At 35.0% G+C, this 22,204-nt stretch overlaps 1 protein-coding gene across 2 annotated transcripts in view; it reads left to right on the top strand.

Annotated features, from left to right (window-relative positions):
* The first annotated feature begins 7,529 nt into the window (after nt 1-7,529).
* Nucleotides 7,530-22,204, top strand: part of LOC128556939 (desmoplakin-like) — a 37,993-nt gene continuing 23,318 nt past the window's right edge. For both annotated transcript variants that reach the window (XM_053542978.1, XM_053542977.1), the window contains exons 1-6: nt 7,530-7,595; nt 8,006-8,044; nt 8,408-8,452; nt 9,401-9,463; nt 9,995-10,078; nt 18,931-18,963. In XM_053542978.1, the coding sequence (XP_053398953.1) occupies nt 7,567-7,595; nt 8,006-8,044; nt 8,408-8,452; nt 9,401-9,463; nt 9,995-10,078; nt 18,931-18,963 (293 nt within the window). In that variant the 5' untranslated portion in view covers nt 7,530-7,566. The remainder of the gene's footprint in view (nt 7,596-8,005; nt 8,045-8,407; nt 8,453-9,400; nt 9,464-9,994; nt 10,079-18,930; nt 18,964-22,204) is intronic.

The raw sequence follows: 22,204 nt of genomic DNA, 5'->3' as shown, positions 1-22,204 counted from the left end.
TGCCTCCGTGGCCGAGTGGTTAAGGTCGCTGACTACAAATCACTTGCCTCTCATCGATGTGGGTTCGAGCCTCCGTGGCCGAGTGGTTAAGGTCGCTTACTTCAAATCACTTGCCCCTCATCGATGTGGGTTCGAGCCTCACTCGGAGCGTTGAATTCTTCATGTGAGGAAGCCATCCAGCTGGCTTACGGAAGGTCGGTGGTTCTACCCAGGTGCCCGCTCGTGATGAAATAATGCACGGAGGGGCACCTGGGGTCTTCCTCCACCATTAAAGCTGGAAAGTCGCCATATGACCTAACATGTGTCGGTGCGACGTTAAATCCAACAACAACAACCCATTTTCTGTTAAAAACCAGCTTGCTTTGATGTGAAGATTATTCTGAAGACCTTTGTTAATACAATAATGTTTCTGCCAATATACACTATATTCAGTGTCTGAACTTTTCTGAAATAGCGAATTTGATAAATATTTGATAAACCCAATGTGTGGCCTCTATAAAGTCCTTACTTACTTACTTACTTACTTACTTTGCTTACTTACTTACTTACTTACTTACTTACTTGAGTAACAAACTTGTTTCATTCATTGTCAGGGAAAAGAATGTAACCTGAAATAAAGCAAGTCGAAGCGTGAATGGCACAGTACAGTATATACGATTGTTATGTCTCCGACACAGCAATATTAGTTAGACTGAATTTAATCATTATTTTCAAATCCGTCTGTTTTTTAGCGATTTTAAAAATGCTTATGAGATGTCATAATGATTCATATTGACACAATCTTCATCAATTAGTTTATTGAGTTAGGAACTTCCGAAGAGAGGAAAAGTTCAAAACTTATTTTGGGAGGTCGTGCCTTTTATCTTTATGTTGAGCACGGTTGCAAACCCTCTTCTCTCGAAAAACGGTAAAATTCATTTATTTCAAATGCATAGAAGAAAATATTTAATTGAGTTAAATCATGAAATAGTATATAACATTTAGGTCACTTGACCAAATGAAACCATTTATAAACATGTTACTATTTCCAGTCAAGCTTTTTTTCTCGAAGCATGAACAGGGAATCAGAATTTTAAAAATTGTATTTTTAAGGGACATATGTTATCATTTTGTTAAATTTGAGCGTTTTATATGTGAAAATAATTAAAGAGGTCTTAGTCAAAGCATGTATATGTACTGGACACAAACATTTCTAGCTTAGTTATGCATAGCTTTCTGATAACATTCACCATTGTTAAGGTTAAACTAATCATGTCTTACATGTAGTGAGTCGCAATATTGCACTTCCCTAATGAGCAGAATCAGGATGGCCATTTTATAATTTGCGTGCATGTTTTGTGCTTTTAATTAGTGGCAAGATCAGTGCTCTCGTACAAGAATACAGAAAGTTATCAAAACGAAAGTTTTACACAATCCATTAAAAATAGTGTGAGGCATGATGCCTCACGACCTTGTTTCATGCAATTGTTTCGTTTTGCTTTTACGGCCTATCCTTAGTTTTTTAGTTTTATTTTTATTTTAAAATTGTCAGGCTATCTGTCAGCTACTTTTAAATCACAGTTCATTGTTCTGTAACATTTCCAGGCATTGACGGATAACCAGTCGCATTGTTAAATTGTTGTTTACTTAATTACATTCCAAAATATCAAGTCATGTGGTTGTTTCAGTTAGTGAAACTGTAATAGTGTAATTCTAGCTTTCGCAGGGATTTTTTCTAACAGTACGCAATGTCAGCCTGAATTATTCAACAGTTCAATCAACAATTACCTACTGTATTAAAATAAATCAATGTTTTCATGTAATGTCCATTGTTGACTTTGTAAAGCTTGATAAAAGTTTATGTCAGTTGAAATTTTGACAGTTGTCAACCATATTGGATTTTTGTACGTATGCACCGGGTGACTAAATCTCGTACAAGGGGACCGAAATCGCTTCATATTCTGCAGAAATAACTATATATAAAAAGTAGTTTCGTATTGTCAAGTTTGATATTTGATACTTGGCATGTAGTGTTGATTCGTAGCGTTCTATGTTATTTTAATATTTATTTTTGCCCGACTTTGGCTGTTTACACCTGTTTAGCGGTTAAGCTCCGCCTTTTTTACATATAAGGAAATGCTCGTATCCCGAATGACGTCATGGTCGGCCGAAGTAAGTACCTCAACTCGGTTACGGATCTGTCTGGGTACTTCCGACTTTGGCCTTATTTAGATTTGGTATTCATCCTCATTTGCATACCAAAATATTAATTCTTAGAACGCAAGAATCATCACTTTTCCTTCGTCTCTCGTATAGTAAGGCTGCTTGTCAGTTTGTTCTTAGACATTATTTTATTTACACTTCTAAAACCTATACAAATTATTCGAACTTTGAAACTTCACGATACTTATTATCATTAAATTATACAGTTATATTTATAACGGTATTTGGCTGAATGGGGGCCCATCCAGCTCGTTTTGTTTTTTTACAAAATAGCGAAAAAGTTCATGAGTATCAATCAACAAGCACGGAACCCTTCCGTGATTTGAATTTCCCGCGCCAAGGTGACTCACCGATTCATACAAAGCTAGCAGCAGTTAGTTTTACAACTTGCATCAGAATTTTATATGTATTGGCTGTTTAAATTTTCTAAAGAATTAACAATCATTATCTCTCATCTTAATTTACAGACATCCAAAATCACGAAGTTCTAATTATAACAAATATTGACGCGGGACGAAATTGGAAGTGTACCCTGCTACCTAAAGCACAAATATACAAATATACTTTGCTACATTTCTTTTCATTCAATATGTTTGCATAGCTCCCCTTTCATTGGTACGAATATTTGTATTGTATTGCAGCTAAACTTTGAAATCACTTACTTCCTCTTTCGGTTTCAAGATTGAACATATTTGTGGATAATTTTCAAATTAAGAGCATTTATGTGCACAGGGTAAATTTATATTTTTTTTCTTTTTGAAAGCTATTTTATAGGCTATTTTCAAGGTTCTTAGTTCCTATATCATTTCAGGTAAGTTCTTTTTTTTCTAAGTTTTATGTTCACGAGGTTCAAAAGTCCTGCCTTGCCGTCACAAAAGCAATAAATTTTCTTGTCAATAGTTGTATTGAAGCAAGCAGAATTGCGACAATTTACAACAAATAGAGACAGTTTTGCTTTATGTCATACATTTTAAGCCACAGGTTCTTCATTGTAAGTTTCTAGTCCCAATGGGAAAAATATCTATACGAATCTTCTTTATCAAATGATATTTCACATTCCACATCACATTATGTATATTTTTACGGTTACAATTAACAAATCTTAAACGCAACACTTAGTTTCTTACCAATAGCTTAATCTATACTTGAAGTAATTTTTTTGATAATTGGCTCATACTATGAATGTCAAACAGACACGTCAGTAAAATTGAAGCCATCAAGATCATATAAGTTTACTTAAACAAACAGATATTGATTTGTAAAACGCCATGTTTGATCAAGTAAGGCTTATTTTAACACAAAATGTAATTTACCCTACTGTTTTGTTAAAGTTAGAAGAAAAGTAAACTTTTGACCTCTGACTTTCGAAAATACTACAAGGAGTAAAAACCCCGCTAATAAATACTTGTAAATTATACTCAGGTTCATTTCATGCATCATTTCAGAAGGAATGAGTTAACCCCTTTTTCGAAATTTGACCTTAACTGTTATTATTATTATTATTATTATTATTATTATAATTATTATTATTATTATTATAAAACGGGTCAAATCGCAGAAATTCATGTCTGAATATTTATGTCACATGGACGTCACTTCTAAAGTACAAATTCAAACAAATATTTTATATAGCTCCTTCATCACAAATAATTGAGCGAGTTATTTAGATAAAATCGTTTTATAATTGCACCGTTTTCAATAATGGGTCGAGCTATTAAATTAGGTGAAATTATTGGACTGCATATTTAAATTGCGCCGTAATTTTGACAATATTAAATAAAAAAAATTTCTCAATGTGTTCACAATTCCAAATGTGCTTTTTTAGTAATTTTAGTTAGATTATGCACTACACTCTAGTTATTTATATGCATAGAAAGAAAAACTATGACGTAAATACGCTCCTTTTTTGCTCGCAAATAGTAAGACAATAAGCAGTAAGTCATAGCTTGATTCTGACGATTGAGAGTTCAATTTATAGACTCCACTGTCGATTAGAAATATCAGTATGATTTGCATTACCCAAGTAAGATTAGAACCAATACCTGTTGTAACTACTCAAAATAGTGTAGTGGCTGCGCTTTGGTATAGGCGGCTAGGGTTCGATATGTCAATCTTTTGTAGTTGGCCAGCTTTGTCCCAGTAGATTCATTGATTCAGAATTCACTGTTGCAGTTACAAGTAGTGATGAGAATCGGACAGCTGAAGCAGAATCGATTAATCGGTCCGATTCTTATCCCTCTCCGATTCGATTAATCGAAAGAATCGGAACCGAAAGATCAGTACAGACTTTTGTAATGTGGCAATATGGTAGTAACAGCAAACCTTTCTCAAGACTTTCAGATTATTGTATGATTACTTTTATTACTTTTTATGAAGAATTCTCTGTCACAGCTGCTGTACTGTACAGCCTTGAGCAACTATTGTGCAATTATGGCCAAGTTGTTCGAATCTTTAACCGGCTGTTAACCTATCTGCTGGTTAGATCTTGATTCAAAATATTTGCCTTGATGGGATTTTTTTATTTCACTATAAAAGCAGTCTTTAACTCAACGATTTGTTTTTCAAATTCTTCTAAAATTTCGACATATAACCTTAAAAGTTAACCTACCGATACCGATAACCGGCTGTTCAAAAGTTCGAACAAGTAAGTCCAAACTGCGACCTGGGAGGAACTGTTGGACCAAATGCAAAAGTAACTATAGAAGTCATCTTTTGTCTATGACTCAAGGCCTGTGATTCAAGTCATGTTAGATGCACTGCAAAATTTGACATGGAATATATGCTGAGGACATTGCTGGCAGGTCTGGAATTAGTTTATCATCTTTTTTAAAATAAATCCACTATTTTGTATTGAAGGAATAATAAAACTTGTCAAATAAAATCTGAAAATTGTTTCCAATTAGACAAAAAATGAGTGGGGTACTTACGTTAATGTACGCTCTTGTAGTATCAAGGTTTTCCTTAAAAGGAGCCAACCCCCGGCAATCAGACTTCCTGCAGAACCCAAAATATTTCAAGGCGTCTGATTTTTTACTGCCAGGGCAACAAAAGTTTTATTATTGTTACGATCATGACAGCTGGCCTGACAGCGTTCTCCATTTTAAGGAGCAGATATTTTGTAATACTAACCCAAAGATTATAAGAGAGCAAAAGTATTTAAGCTAAACAGCGAGAAGCATCTGTCCTGGAAGCGGGGTTTTAATTTTTTAACAAAATCAGCGATTAGAATCGATTCTTTTTGGTCAGAATCGATGTCGCCGACTTTGAAACTTTGGCGATGATTAATCGAACATCGGTGACAATCGGAACATCACTAGTTACAAGCATATATCTTTTAGCTGATATAATTATAACATATTTTATTTGCACAATCATGTATACAACACATGGATTGGGTATTATATAAAATAGTTTATACTTGTTTGAAAAAAGAGCGTCTATACACAACAAACTTGCATATTATTTCATGTTATTTACATCTCTCATAAAATATATGATGTCACATCACGCTATGTTAACAAATTAATGTATTACTACTACAACATATATGTTTGAAAACCTTTAATACCTCTAGATCCAATACGAGTGACGAAACAAACAACCATTCAATGCAAAGTAGTCAAACATCCTTACGCGTTTCGTATCAAAACTGTCACTTGAACGTAGACGCAGTAAAAACAAATGACATCTTTCAAACATGAACAAGCGTGCCAAACTGTTTCAATATAAAACTGAAACTATTTTTGTTTCTTCTTTTTTTTCTTTTTATTTTTTATTTACGTCCATTATAACAAAGAGAGACTATCTGGCTCATTATCGAACTAGGAAAAATATTATGCCCATAAACATTCTGGTTAGCTTTGTGAATTCCTTAAGCTAATAAGCGGACACTCAAAATTTTCACAATTCTAGATAATTCAATGACCATAATTCAAGAGTGACTGGCTATTTCGCTGGTTATCGAACTTGTCCTAGATATTATGTCTATAAACATTTGTCTAAGGTTGTTGAACGTTTGATAAGAATTACAGAATACTGTCTATATTAGCAATTTTAGCACTTCAAGTGCCATAACTCTAAATAAAGTATCATTAGGATATCCCAGGTGATAATTTAGCTTGGTCGACAATATATGCCCATAAACAGTATAACCCAGTTTTGTGGACATTGAATAAGAACTGCTCAAGTTAGACATCGGGCACTGTCGGTTTTCGCAATTTTGAATAATTCTCAAGTCATAACTCTAGAGAGATTGAGGGTCGTTTTGATAACGAAACTTGCCCGAGACGACATTGTGACCAAGTTTGGTGGATATTTGATAAGAATTTCTCAAGTTAGATACCATATCACGTTTGTGGACGCTGCCTGCCCGACGCCGCCTCAGATGACCCATAATACGCCAAGTTTCACTTGTGTATAAAAAGCAGTTGTATTTTCGTGTAATCAGTACAGCGGGTGCAGTAGCCTAATGGTAAACACTGTCTGACTACGAAACCAGAGGTCGTGAGTTCAATTCACTGCTCTTCAAATTTAAATAGCTAACACTGGTGTTAGAGTACTAAATGGTGATGTTTAACATCTTGCAAGCTTTAAAACCTGGGAAGATTCAGTAATCGGATCACTAACAGTGTTATCAATCTTCTGGGGCAGTCGCCCGTTTGAGAAACCGTTGGTGATTATTAATAAGCTTACACTTACATATGCCGAATTTTCTGAATGTTATGAATCAGAACATTTATGCAATTACACCAAACAACAGAACATACTATAAATTTGAGTTACATTTAAGAGACAAGCTTTAAGTAAACATGAAGGCAGTTTTACTAAAGTTCCGGGGGAAAATGTCAAAGAAGTCAAAATACCATTTTTCATATAGTGACTGTGCCTACAAGTCATTCAGCACCAATATATCATTAAACGAAACGAACATGGAGAAACCTTACTGGAAAAAGAGCATTATGTGCACAAGTAAAAGCTATATTTAACGACTTGTATAATCTCAATTCAAATACAACAAAGTTCTCTCCTAATGTAAATAAATGCACAAACGTACTCGTGCACTCAAATACTACTAATGTGTTTACGATGGAAAAATATGTCGTAGCTCCAGCATCGCGTTTTGTTGATGACGCAGTTGTATGGTATCCGTAACAGTGTGTATAGAATCAAAGAAAAATTAGATCAACTGAAATCTTGTAAGAATATGCAAAATAACATCAATTATTGCTTTCTCTTGATAGGTAGTCTAGGACAATTTCAATATCATTTCATGCATTCTTTGTCTAACATTATACATATACAGTATTGTATTTTCTTTTATTTATTGTAGACATAATTTTCATAGAGAAACGATAACTAGCTGACATGTCAAGAAAGACTGAAGAAGACGTTGTGTAAGTCTGACATCATAGAACTATTGAAACTTTCCCGCATTAAACATATCTAGGTATTTCGGTTGAGAGATCATGGTAGGCCAATTCTTCTACCCAGGTTCCCGACCGATAATGCAAGGCAGGTGGGAATTTGACCAGTCTCCGCCACTGAATTTAGAAAATCAAGTATGATCTAGTGACCGGACTGACTTAAAAGTTAAAACACACTTTTAAAGTTTATTACGCGGGCTCAATATTCAGCAAATTTATGGCACGTATGTGTACTGCTGCTATGACGAAGTGTTTGCATACTTCCTTTAAATGACAACTGTTTCTACTTTGAAGTAAATATACATCATTACGTATCACACACTATAGAGCAAATGCAATTATCAAATATCTTCAAGACTACACATCTGCATTACTTTCAGATTTGTACCCGTGGATGAATTAGAAAAAGAGTTAGGAAGGTAATTTTGCTTCTTTTTTGTTTAAGTTAAACAATCCCTTTTAAATGTATTTAAATCAAATTTGGTAAAAGTTTGTACATGTATTAAGCCAGTTTGTTGAACGTGTATTATAAATGTAAAATATTTAGATTGATTAAAGTTTGTTTGCGTATACAATGTTAATGTTTAAACACTTCAAACTAACTTAACACCCCTAGGGTTGTTCAATATTGTTTTCGCTTTACACTTATATTATGCCGATGATAAAATCGGATCCATTGTTTAAGAAACAGTAAGTTTTAATATTATAATCCTTTTAATGTTGTTTTTTTTTTCAATTAAGCGAATTCTTTATGTTATCAAATAATCAGAACATGTTTTCAGCGTTGTACAAAAGCTGATGAATGAGTTACGGAAATCCCATTCAAGGTAAGGAAGCATGAAAGACTAAATATTGTGCTTTGGTGTCAGATTTCCTGCATATCATCGTCAACTTCCGGGACGTACCTAATTGTACTTCAGCATATTCCAAAGCCTGAGCGTTGTAGCATTATCAGTTTTCTTCTTACACGTTTGTTATTCCTATACTAACGTTCACGAAATTTATTTACATTGGTACTCGAAGCGATTAACGTAAAATTTCTTACTTTAGTATTTTTATTTTTGGTGTCTTGTAAATATTAACATATTTGTTTTCTCATAACAACATGAAACAGGTTTACCGACCTACGTTATGTTTAGGTAGTAAAACAATACATGTATAAGTGTGTATGTTTGTTTTGGGTTTAACGCGGTGCTTCAGTTAGAAACGGCGGGCAGTAAACCTAACTAGTGTTCCTGGTTCTTTCCGCAAGTAACTATCAACTTCCGCATAAACTCAGAGATGGAGGACGAATGATTTCAGACATAATGGTTTTTATAAAATCGTCAAAAAGAATATACGCCTCGCCCGGTGATCTAAATTACCTCGCGGGCCGTAAATCTGCGCACTCCCTATTGAGCGGGAGGGCACGCATGCATACACATAGTTTTCCTTCTCATTGCTGACAAATTGCGAACAACTCTAAAAGTACAACTTAAACATCGGGAAATGAAAAAGGTATAATAGAAAGTTAAAGACACAGATCAGTAAACAATTCAGATAATATTGAAGTGGCAACATGAAACCTGCTAAAATTTTGTTCAACGTATGCTTTATGAACGGTTCTTATTTCAGTTTTCTTTAAAGATGTAAATTCATACATACTTGCAACAATTTGAATTTGAATTTGAATTTGAGATTTTTTGTTATTCTTTCCGCCCCTTAAAATAGTTACTTCGTTTGAAATTTGAAATGGTGACAGATAATATAATAACTTGTTGCGTTTTACGTTAAAGAAATAGAGATTTGGAGAAGGAATTGCAATCAACGGAAGAAAGAAATGCAATAACAGAAGAAAGGTAATTTCCTTAAAGTGCATGGTTCTAATGCGGACCTCAGCCTTTCTATAACTATAAAATTATTTTGCAAATATAAAATAATTAACGAATGATCCGATCGAAATGGAAACTTTCTCTACATAATACAAACTATATCATGTAAAAAGGGAAATAATTATTTTTCTCTTGTTGGTAATATTTCTAACTGCGTTATACTAAACAAATAAGATTAGTAAACTCGCAATCACACAACCTTAACACATTCTTTTGAGCTATTCATAAACTGACTGTTCTGGGGAGGGCTCTAGATAATGTTGGAATAACTTTTGGCCCAACTCATTTGTATATATTTGATTTAATGCTTGTATTAAATGTAATGTATGCATGTGTGAATATATATATACAATAAATTATGATTAAACTAAGTGAACTTACAAAACTATGGATTCACAATAAAATGAATAAAGTATGCTTTTCAGTCGATTTTGGTCTGTATAGATTATGAACGATATATATATTTCGGTACTATTTGTCGTTTTTCATATTTGTTAGGTTACATGCAATGACAGATAAAAAGAAAAGAGAAGAAAAATGCTTTAAAGAAGAGTTCATGGCGCTTATGGATAGCCATAAAAGGTAAAACATTACGCATTTGAGGTTAGCAAGTGTACGACGGGCGGTCCGGTCATTACGCTCAGTAAGTTATTAAGCAGTCCAAGAATAAAACTATTATGAATATGGAAGGAGCCTTGGCATGTTCGCGTAGAAATATTATTTTACTATCATGCGTTATTTCATGATTTTACATATGAATAATCCATTGTTACTTTACTGGAAAATCGTCACGTATGGCTTTGCAAAATACATTTGAAATATATGATTGCGGCTGGCCTGGCACTGCCCTTGAACTAAAACGGGTAAAATGAGCTTACTTGGTATATTAACTATGTCACCTTACCGTCAAATTCAGTTTGCGCTAATCATCTTGTAATGAGATTCCACTGACTAATCAAAGAAAGCTTTCCATGCCAACTAATGCCCGTCGTCTGTCCGTTGTCCGTCAAAAATTGCTTCGAACCATATACCCTCCTAAACCACTCGTCTGATTTCAACAAAACTAGAAGAAAGGTGGTCCTCTATAGCTGTGTTTAATATATCATGGATACTATTAAAATAGTCTTGTCACAAACATTTACCCACATTTCAAAATGATTTTACAAAAATTTTATTCCTTTCATTCCAGTCCGACAAACAACACGGCCACTTTTGGCTTGGTTACGTTACAGTAATTCGCAAAATATTGCATTTAGTGACATCTAGAAGAAAGATATTTTAATCTTTCACTGAAACAAACAAATATCATCTATATATTGCAAATTTGGAATAGGGAATAGAATGTATTACATGACAGCTTGGTATTTTAATTACTGTTCAGTTAATGTAGTCTTAAATGCGTCGGCTATAATTTAGTTAAGCATTGTCTTGGACGTAATGTTACACACATGTTTGCTTCGATTTAAGAAATAATTTATAGCAAAACAGTGCTTTAACACTATTTATGCACGATGGGTGGTTATACGTCGGGCGTATTTATATGTACGACGTATTACCATCCGAGTGTATAAATAATGTTAAATCACGGTTGTGCTATAAATTATTTCGATTCTAATATGATAAAATACAGAAGCGCTCTTTCTTGGTCGCATCAAAAACTTTGACTCACCGTACGTTTATGTTACGCAATTCTAGCGCAAGAGTGTTTTAACAGAAACAAACATATTAGAATAGACAGTTTGCACTGTCACGTTCATGTACAGTCTATAATTCTACAATTTACCAAAAAAACGTGTTCCTAAAATTTCATCAGAGAGCAAGGAGCTGTCCCACATGAGCCCATAGATTAAAGGCCAAGATTACACCTTGCGCTTAATATGTTATGGTGTTTTTTAATCTGGTATAATAACTTTGCTGTTCAGAAAGAAAGTGTACTGTGGGTTTTATAGAGCAAAGTACATACGGTTAAATCTGTCAAAAACTATTCTTTAATATTTTGCCATCTTATTATGTGCGTGAAATTAGCCAGAGCAGCCAGAGTAGCCAGAGTTCAGCCAGAGTTTAGCCAGAGTAGCCAGAGTTAAGCCAGAGTAACCAGAGAAGTCAGAACTTTGTTTACTCTGGCTGGCCAGAGTAGCCAGAGTTCAGCCATTGTATCAAGAGTTTCTAGGATGATAGCATGTTCTGACTACTCTGGTCGGCCAGAGTATCCGTAGTAGCCCGAGTCACCAGGATTTCATTTGCTCTGGTTACTTTGGCTGGCCAGAGTAGTCAGAGTAGCCAGAGGTTCTAGGGTTTTAACATGTTTTTACTACCCTGGTCAGCCAGAGTAGCCAGAATTACCAGGTCACATGTTCAGAAAAGTTTTACAGTCTTAGCTAAATTTAATTATGAAATCTAATAATTGAGGCGTGCCATGAGAACACAAACAGTGGCTTTGCGACCAGCATGGATCCAGACCAGTCTGCGCATCCGCGCACTCTGGTCAGGATCCATGCTGTTCGCATTTAAAACGTGTTGGACTTGGAGAAACTTGTAGCGATCCATTCTGGTCTCAAACCCACTATGTTGGTTTTCTCATGGCGCGACTCATATGTCATTTCTGTCTAAATAGCATGTTCAAAACTTAATTTCAAGTTAATAACTATTTTCAAGTCGTTATTTAGAGTAGCCAGAGTAGCCAGAACTCTGGTCACTATGGCTGGCGGCCAGAGTAGCCAGAGTTCAGCCAGAGTTTAGCCAGAGGAGCCAGAGTAGCTAGAGTTCAGCCAGAGTAGCCAGAATTCTGGTTACTCTGTCTGGCCAGAATAACCAGAGTTCAGCCAGAGCAGCCAGAAATCTGGTAACTCTGGCTGACCAGAGTAGCCGAGTATCCAGGATGTCAATTGCTGTGGCTACTCTCCATTTTGGTTCTCTCAGTTTTGATTTTTTAGTGTTTTATATGTATCAAGTGTATCATTGTGCATCACGGTTTAGTATTAAATAAAAAGTCACGATTGTCCAAACGGAACGTAACATAACATTGTGAAAATGGTGAAAAGTCAATTTACATTACTAAACAAAATTGATAGGTAAGACAAAGTCAGATTAAATGATATTTAATAGTTACCATTATATATTGAATGACCCTCATACACTATACTTGAATTGTTTTAGCTCGTGTCACTGTGTGACAAGGTGAGGTTTTGTGATCAACTTTTGTCTTGTCTATCAGATTCAGTCAGGCTCTTTGACTGAACTCAGTACTTATTCCATTTTATATTGTAAAACTTTAAAAATCTTCTCAAGTATCACAAGACCCAGAGCTTAGATATTTTGCAAGAAGCATTGGCAAGTACATCTCTTTCAAAACTGTTCAAATCATGGACTCCGGGGTCATATTGGATCTGCCTTGGGGCTTTAAGTTTCACATAGAGTAATATATTAAATCCTATAAAAATATTCTTATTTTCCTTTAGGCCCAAACTATATATATTTTGTATGTAGCATGGTCTGTCTATCTTAAAATTGAGCAAATCATGTCCCCTAATGTCAAAATTGTCCCCCTTGTGCTAATGAGCTTGCAGGAAAATCTTTTAACATCTTCTCAAAAGAATTGCAATGACAAGAGTTAAGATATTTTACATGTTCAAATCAATACCCCACCAGAGTCAAAATGGTTCCTACTTAAGTTTTATATACTTACATAGCAAAGATCTTTTTCAGAGCCACAAGGGTAAGAGCTGAAATATTTTGCATGAAAATTAGCAAAATTTATAATGGAGTTCTTTCAAACATGATTGAATCACCACCCCCAGGGCAATATTGGTCTCTCTCTCTCTCTCTCTCTCTCTCTCTCTCTCTCTCTCTCTCTCTCTCTCTCTGTGGATTATCAATATACTTCTAATCTTATACAATATAAGTTTAAAATTTCCAGAATGCCTACAATTTAAAGATAACAATTACAAATTGTGAATTTTTACTATGACTGTCATAACCAACAAGGTCCAGGTAAGTGATTCAGGACCTTATTCGGGACCATATGGGTCTTCTTGTTTATATTGATATCATAAACAATTGCAATGAATTCCATATAACTTGGAGTGTAAAAATAAAGAATATTTATTTGAAGGCTTCTGGTTTTGTATTATTTAACTTCAGTGTTTGCCTTGAATTTGTACCAAATGAATTAACTTGAAGACATAATATAAAGAAATTGGAGAATAAATATTACATACTTGTTAACAGCAACCAATTCCTGAAATTTGCATTTAAAAGTTGTGGAAGTTGACGAAATGTTGACATGTGAACACATACACTTAAGGCCTCACCAAATTAAAAAGTTGTTCATCGGATTTGCCGCTCGTATATTTTCAGAAACTCAAAAAAAATTATTTTTTTTTGTTTTTGGCTTGCGCTCGCCCCATTGAAAAAAATCAATACAAAATTTTTTGGTGCGCTACTTTTTACGGACGTAAAAGTGTATAAATGCTTATACTTCCAGTCCCAGATTGTTCTCAAATGGATTTTAATCAAAATAAATACATACTATGCACACATCGTCTATAATAAATCATAAAACTTATATTTAGTTGCATTAAAGGTATTTCCCCTTTATGCGGTTACGCCATTTTCTTCAAATGTTTACCAAATTACATACTACAAAAATCGATTTATTTCATTGAAAACTGGATGAAGAAAAACATACTAATTTGTTTGATAACATCAATCTACATTATTTTGGTAAGGGTAAATACTTATTGATGCATGTCACTTATTTGTTTTCTGTTTTTTCCTGCCCAATTGATCAGCATTTGCATACGAAAGTTGGTGGGGTAAGGAATTTACATTACGAGTTGTTTTCAGGACAGTTTTGATTTTCAAATTTTCCAATCATTTAGTAGACTAATGTTAATGCACGTTAATCTCCATTTCAGACTTTAATTGAGACTTTGTTTCAACAAATTTAATATGTTATGAAAGTTTGAAGTTAGAAAAAAGAGCTGTACATCATGCTCGACTTTTCTAAATCAGAGCTTTGCCAGTAAAAGGAGCATAATAGTCAGAAGCTATTAAAGTACAGAGCTATTGGTCATTATATAAAACTTAATTAAAAATATTCTATGTTAAAAAGGGGCATAACTCTGTCTAGATTCAGACTTAAGAGTATTGTTTCTCCTGGTGTAGACTTTGACAGTAAATAACTGTTCTAAGTTTCAAATCAGAAGCTTTAATAGATCTAGCAACACTCACATAGATATTTGATGTATCAAAAACTTTGTAAAGTCATCTAAGAATGCTACATTTTCACAGCAGTAAATATTCGATTCGATATTTGATTACAGTGTACTGTATGACAATGTTATTACCTTTTTTCACGAGTTTGCTTTGTTGTGCGTCTGCGGGTTATATTTTCTCAATCCCTGGGGACTTACTTTTTAATTTAAAAGGGCTATACATTCTGTTTTAAGGTTTTTACTAGTCAGTCGAGAGCCAAATGAAGACAAATATATTTCTTCGCTCTTCGCTCGCTCCTGATTTTCTCAAAAACCTAAAAAAAATATTTAAATTATTTTTTCGCTCGCCGCCTCAAACTTTTCAGAAAAAAATCCGATGAACAACTTATCAATTTGGTGTGGCCTAAAGCGGCTTAATAACGGTATTTCATCTAAACCCTTGGAAAAAGGTAGGTACCTGTGACATGCCAGCTAAACGCAAAATGCCATTCAAAAATTTATTGTGGTCACCTTATTCCATCAGAAAATCAACATTCCATGTTGTATTAACTCGGTATTACTTGTTTACGTGTATGAAACGATATTGACTATGTTTGGATTAAAGAGTTATAGGACTGCTAACTGATAAGTAAGACAATTCATTGAAGTCCGTTTCACGAATCACTTGATACATGAAACACTAGAAAAAAAACCTGAGGGTATGAAAAAGGGTCATTTCGCAACATGTTAAAGCTGTAGAAACTCTGGCTACTCTGGCAGAAGTTCGTTTTATGAATCACTTGGTACATAAAACACATATAAGTCAACCTTGAGAGAACCAAAATAGTCAACAATCTTCTCACACCTTTTCAATATAGTTTCCGTTCCAAACATAGCTGTGGGGCTCAACTATTATTCTTTACACAGGAAACTTTTGATAATCTCCAATCTGGAAACAAGCAGGTCTCATTGTAATGGATTTCTCGAAAGCTTTCGACAAGATCGATCATCAACTCCTTCTCTATAAAATCGTGAAACTTTGTGTCTACAGAATCTCTCTATCCTGCATTCAATCTTTCCTTAGAAACCGTTCTCAATCTGTAATAGTTGAAAGCTCACACTCTTTACCAGTTCTATCAGGGGGTTCCTCAAGGTTCAGTGTTGTGTCCTTGTCTCTTCCTTTGTTTTATTAATGACCTTTCTGACTCTGTTAAAGGTAGAATACGCTTATTTGCTGATTACACTATCATATACCTCAACATAGACTGGTTAATAGACTCTAACAGAGTTCAGGAGGATTTGACAAAATTAGAAGAATGGGAACGTAATTGGTCTATGGATTCAATCCTGATAAATGCGAAGTAATAGGAATCTCAGAAAAAAGAGAAAAAATATCATCTTTCCATATAAATTACTTTATCAAGAACTAAAAACTACAGGAAATGCTAAATATCTTGGGATTACTATTAGTGATGTCTTAACTTGGAAACACATATTGAAATTACATCTTCAGAAGCTAGTAACACTCTCAGATTTATAAAAAAATATGTACAATGCAATAACAATATTATTAAAGAAACAGCCTAAAAACATACGTTCGCTCACAATTAAAATACTGTAAACCATATTGCATCTATTGCAGAAAAAAACTTAGTATATGAGATTATTATCATTATTATATTATTATCATTATCATCATTATTATTATTTTATTATTATTATTAATCCAGATTTGTTGAGCGCCCATTTAATGTAAAATATACGTTCAAGTGTGCTTAACAATTAAACATGTGACATATCGCAGATATGTAGGAAAATCACAAAAACATGGCATATGCAATATTAAAACTGAAACTGAATGATTTGATTAATGGCTATGTGTACAACATTATTCGGGATGCATGTATTCTTCTAGGTTCTAGTGTCTGCCATTTATGTTTCAAGCATTGATGTTACGCTGCTTTGGTATGAGTAGCCAGAACATGTTAAAATCCTAATAAAGTCTTGTTACTCTGGCTGAACTCTGCCTACTCTGGCGGGCCAGAGTAACCATAGTTCTGGCTACTCTTGCTGAACTCTACCTACTCTGGTCAGCCAGAGTAACCAGAGTCCTGGCAAATAGAAAAAAAATACACTCAACAAAATTCCTAATTGGTCAGTTTATATTGTATTACTATTTTGTTAATAATGCATGTATTCACACGAAATTTCACATACCGACATTTGAATAGGTACTGCAGCTAACTATCGATTTATATTTGGCGACTCACAGCCAAAGTAACCGAATTAGGCGTTTTGACCGACATTACATTTTTTGCACGTGCAGGGCATGTGCACCAACATGCACGTGTTTGTTTACACTTTTGGCATTACTGGCGAAAGTCCTACTAGAAAAACACATATCATGGTGAAATTGACACAAAAGCAACGCGATCGAGCTGTCGGAATGTTGCTAGCCGGGACACATTTACGACACGTGTGTAATTATTTTTGCAATTTCAAAAGAATTTTAATTTAATTTGTCTTAAAAACAAAGAAAAATATCAAACAGGGAATGCCACGCACCAAAAGCGCAGCCTCCTCAAAACGAACCCCCCAGCACGCAAACGCGTGCACCACACATACACACACACACTCAAAGCTTACACATCAGGACAAAACGAACAACACACACACACACACACTCAAAGCCAACACATAAGGACAAGACGAACAATAAGCATACACACACGCGCGCACACAAAGTCAACACACAAGGACAAAACGAACAAACAAAGGAACACAGTGGGGCACCGCCTTGGAACGGTCAGTGGCAAAAACACCACTGGGGAGCCTAAACCGGCCTATGGCGCGCACCCAACCTCACTCTTACCCCCACCATGTTCCAAAGACATGGGACAGTGTAAATAAAAGTAATCCCCTCCAGGTGAATCTCTAACACACGTTAAGCTGTTACTTTCATGGTTATTTCCATTTTTAACCTTATTTCCGTTTACAAGAACCTTCAATCGTTGGTTATCTACCATCCGCGCTCTTTTGGCAAAATTTAACCCAAGGACAAATCATTGAATTGACCGATTTTGAGTTTTGTTGTAAAATTCCGACAGCCCGGGCGCGATGCTCTTGTGTCAATTTCACAATAATATGTGTTTTTCTAGTAGGTCTTTTGTCAGTTATGCCAAAAATGTTCACTAACAAGTGCATATTGGTGCGCATGCCCTGCACATGCAAAATATGCAATATTGGTCAAACCGCCTGATGCGGTTACGCTAGCCGTGAGTCGGCCAAAATAAATCAATAATTAGCTGCAGTATCTATTCAAATGTCGGTATGTGAAATTTCTTGTAAATACATGCATTATTAACAAAATAGTAACCCAATATAAACTGACCAATTAGGAATTTTGTTAAGTGTATTAACTTGAAATTCAGTTTTAAACATGCTATTTAGAAAGAAATAACATATTAAATTTCAAGATCAAATTCAACTAAAACTGAAAATGTTTTGCGAACACGGCACCTGGTCACTCTGGCTACTCTGGCTGACCAGGGTAGCCAGAACATGTTAAAACCCTAGAAGCTGGCTGGCCAGAGTAGCCAGAGCTACTTTAATTAAACACTTGAAAATAGTTATTAACTTGAAATTCAGTTTTAAATATTTACATAGAAATGACATATTAAGTTTCATAATCAAACTCAGCTAAGACTGGAAATATTTTACGAACACGGGACCTGGGTAGCCAGAACATGTTAAAATCCTAGAAACTCTGGCTACTCTGGCTGAACTCTGGCTACTCTGTTAGAAACAGACAGAGTAACCAGAGCAAATGATATCCTGGTGACTCGGGCTACTGTGGCGTAGCCAGAACATGTTAAAAATCTAGAAACTCTTCCTAGTCTGGATGAACTCTGGCTACTCTGGCTGAACTCTTGCTACTTTGGCTTAACTCTGGCTACTTCGGCCAGCCAGAGTAACCAGGGTTATGACTTATCTGGTTGAACTCTGGCTGAACTATGGCTACTCTGGCTGAACTCTGGCTACTATGGCTAGCCAGAGTAACCAGAGTTCTGACTTCTCTGGCTACTTTGGCTACACTCTGGCTAAACTCTGGTTGAACTCTGGCGAAACTCTGGCTAGTCTGGCTGCTTTGGCTAATTTCACGCACATTATCTTATTCAATGATATATTTTAGATTTATTAATGTTCTATATTTATCTAAAAATTACACCTTTGTTTCAGGTTGGAAAGTCAACTGCACAAGAAGATTAGCAGGTAATATTGCCTATTGATTTAAAGTAAATAGTTTTTTTGTTTTTTTTTGTTGTTTTTTTTCAAAGAATAGCCTTTAGACATATTCCAGTAAACAATGTGTTAATTTTGGAAAAATAATCATTCTAAAGCAAAGTGTATCTTGATCTTTAACTTCTCTTGAATTTTATCCTCTATCAGAGTTTACATCGTAATCAGACTTTAAGACTAAATGCCTTATTTCAGAGCACAGTCTCTGTATGTTCAAAATTAGCACATTATATTTCTAAACTGAGTACATTTGTCGCTGAGAAATATAATGAATGATATATGTCATCCATACGGTGGCACAGAGGTGATATAGATGTGTTTATACTACTGCAGTGCTTGCAAATGTATTAGTTTTATTTTATTTTGCTATAAAATATCTTTAAGTTAACTATTACAACTGAAGTAAATGGCAAATATAAACTGCTACTTGAAGGAAATGAGAGCAATTACTTGTAATTGCTGTAATAATACTTCTTTACCCCAATCCCCACAGCCAAAATTTCGTCTTAAAATTTGCTAAAATATTTAAACAATTTTAAATACATTGCAATATTGTGTTTGTTTTGTGACAAAATAAATTTATGATGGAGTTATATGATGATACAAGATCCAGTAAGGATATGTAAATTAAACTTAAAATCTGAATTTAATTCAAATAAGAGAAAAGCTCAGTTTCTATCCGTGGTATTACTGGTTTGACTTTTCCATCAGTAAAATACAAAATGTACATGCGTTTGCACCACTGTGGCATGTATGCAATCAAGATTTACTTCGAAACTAAACAAAATAACAGTTGATAGTTTCCATGTTAAGTTTTGTTTGTTTTTGGATTTCACGCCGTTTTTAGCAGAATTTAAGTTACTAGTATCTAACTGTGTGCAGATAAACTAACCAATGATTTTGCACCAGTACAAACCTGTAACTGCCAACTTCCCCACATGAATCTTAGAATGATTTCTAACACAGTGTTTGTTTGTTTTTTGTTTTGTTTTTTTGTTGTTTTTTTTTTCTTTTTTTTATCAAAACACCTCCTAACATGCTTCAGTGGTGGAGGACGAATGATTGCAGATGCAATGTATGTCTTTTTTCGCGGAGAACGTACGCCCTGCCCGGAGATGGAACTGACGATACGGCGATCCGTAGAACTGCACTCAACTTTTTGAGCTAAGCGAGATGGCTACCATGCTAAGTCCATCTTAAGTCATTTTCTTCTGTCATTCGTCTGTATAAATATATCTTACTGGTTCTACACTTAATGCCAATGATTAAACTCTAAATAAAATCCAGAAAAAGACACTGATGTTATAGACTTAAAGAAACTTCTAACATTCCTCGTTTGCAATATCATTTTAAATAACAAGCAGCTTACTTATAAAATATCTTACACGGGACAAAATTTTTTAAAAAAATCTATGATATATTTTATTTCATTTTCCAACCTCAAATTAGTTAAAAAAGTCACAAAGATACAGATATATGACTATAGCTTTTCGTTATAAGGCAAAAAAAATATAGGAAAACCAGTCTGACATATTTATCGATCTGCCACTCAAATGTGAGTTGAAAAGAGAGCCAGTGATACTTCCGAGGCTAATGGCCGGAACTATACAAGAAATGTAAACAAAGAAAAAAAGGGCCAGTTAATGGTTTACTTTCTATAACTAATTTTAAAAGCTTCTTTCAAAAATCGGTCAATGTTGTTCCACTATGATATAATTATACTTTGTAAGCATGCAGATCGCTTTTGCAGAGCGAAAGCGTATTTTCATGTAAGGACTTTAAAAGTTATAGGAAATAGGACCGGTTGATTCTTTCCCCTGGGAAAAAAATCAACCGGTTTGTTCCCACCACCCCGGTTGTTCCCCACCCTCCTAGTTTTGTTCATAAATAAGGGAGAGAAAAAAACGGTCGACTTCCTCTCCCTGGTTGTTAATTTCCTTAGTTTTCGTGCATAAACAAGGGAGAGACGAACAACCAGATGACTTTTTCTCCCCACCCTCTGGTAAGTTATTTCCCCTTTTTTCTTCTTTTCCTTTTCATAAACATAGGTAGGAAAAACAGTGTTTTTTTCCACACGTTTGGTTAGTTTTATTCCTTCGTAGTTTTTGTACACAAGCAAAGGTAAAACAATGTTTTTTCTCTCTCTCTACCGCCCCGCCCCGCCCCCCCCCCCCCCCCCACACACACACACATACACCTCTGGTTAGTTGTTTCCACCTGAGCTTTTGTAAACAAAAGAGAATAAACTGGCTATTTAGTTCTTCGCTATCTGAATTATACACAGTAAAAAAGGAAAAAACTGGCTAGTTTTGTTCTTTCTCTCCTAGAATGTAATTATGTATCCGATGTCTGAATATTAGACGAAGGGAGGAAGGGGGAAGAAATTGACTAGTTGATTCTTTCTCCTAGTGTGTATATTTCTACATACCGTAGAATCATTATATACAGTGAAGGAGAGAATAAAGTGACTAGTTTGATCTTCCCCTCCCCCACTTTCTCCCCTCCAATTCACTAGTATGTATGTATCAGCATGTCTGAATAATATATATTAAAGCGGGAGGAAACTGACCGGTTAGTTTTCCCCCACACGCCAAGTGTGCATATACATATCTGAATTTAACATAGTGAATGTGAAAAGAAACTGAATAGTTAGTTCTTTTCCCCCAATGTGTATGCATTTGTATGTCTAAATAATACACAGTAAAAGGGGAAGAAACAGACAAGTTGGTTCTTTCCCCCCAGTAGTGTGCACGTGTCTTCATGTCGGAATAATACTATGTGAACATTGAAGGAAATGTCTAGTTGGTTCTAAATCTATTCCCCCTTGTATGTATGTATCTGCATGTCTAAATACTACACAGTAAAGGGGGAAGAAACAGATCTATTGGTTCTTCACAACCCACCCACCCCCACCCCCAACCCACACCCCAGTATGTATGTATCTGCATGTCTGAATGATACACAAAGAAGGGGAGGAAACTGTTTAGCTGGTATGTATGTACATTTGTATATGCATATCTGTATAACACACGGTGAATAGGATGAAACGGACTAGTTGGTCCTTTCAACAGCCAAAACCCCCACCTCACATCCGGTGTGCATGAATCTACATGTCTGAATAAGACACAGGAAAGAGTAAAGACTAGTTGGTTCTTTAGCTCCAGTGTGCATATATCTACATGTCTGAATAATACACAGTGCATGGAGGGGGAAG

This window comes from Mercenaria mercenaria, chromosome 5 (assembly GCF_021730395.1).
Source record: "Mercenaria mercenaria strain notata chromosome 5, MADL_Memer_1, whole genome shotgun sequence".
Lineage (NCBI taxonomy): Eukaryota > Metazoa > Mollusca > Bivalvia > Venerida > Veneridae > Mercenaria > Mercenaria mercenaria.
The sequence above is the reverse complement of the archived record's forward strand: the minus strand, read 5'-3'. Positions and strand labels throughout refer to the sequence as shown.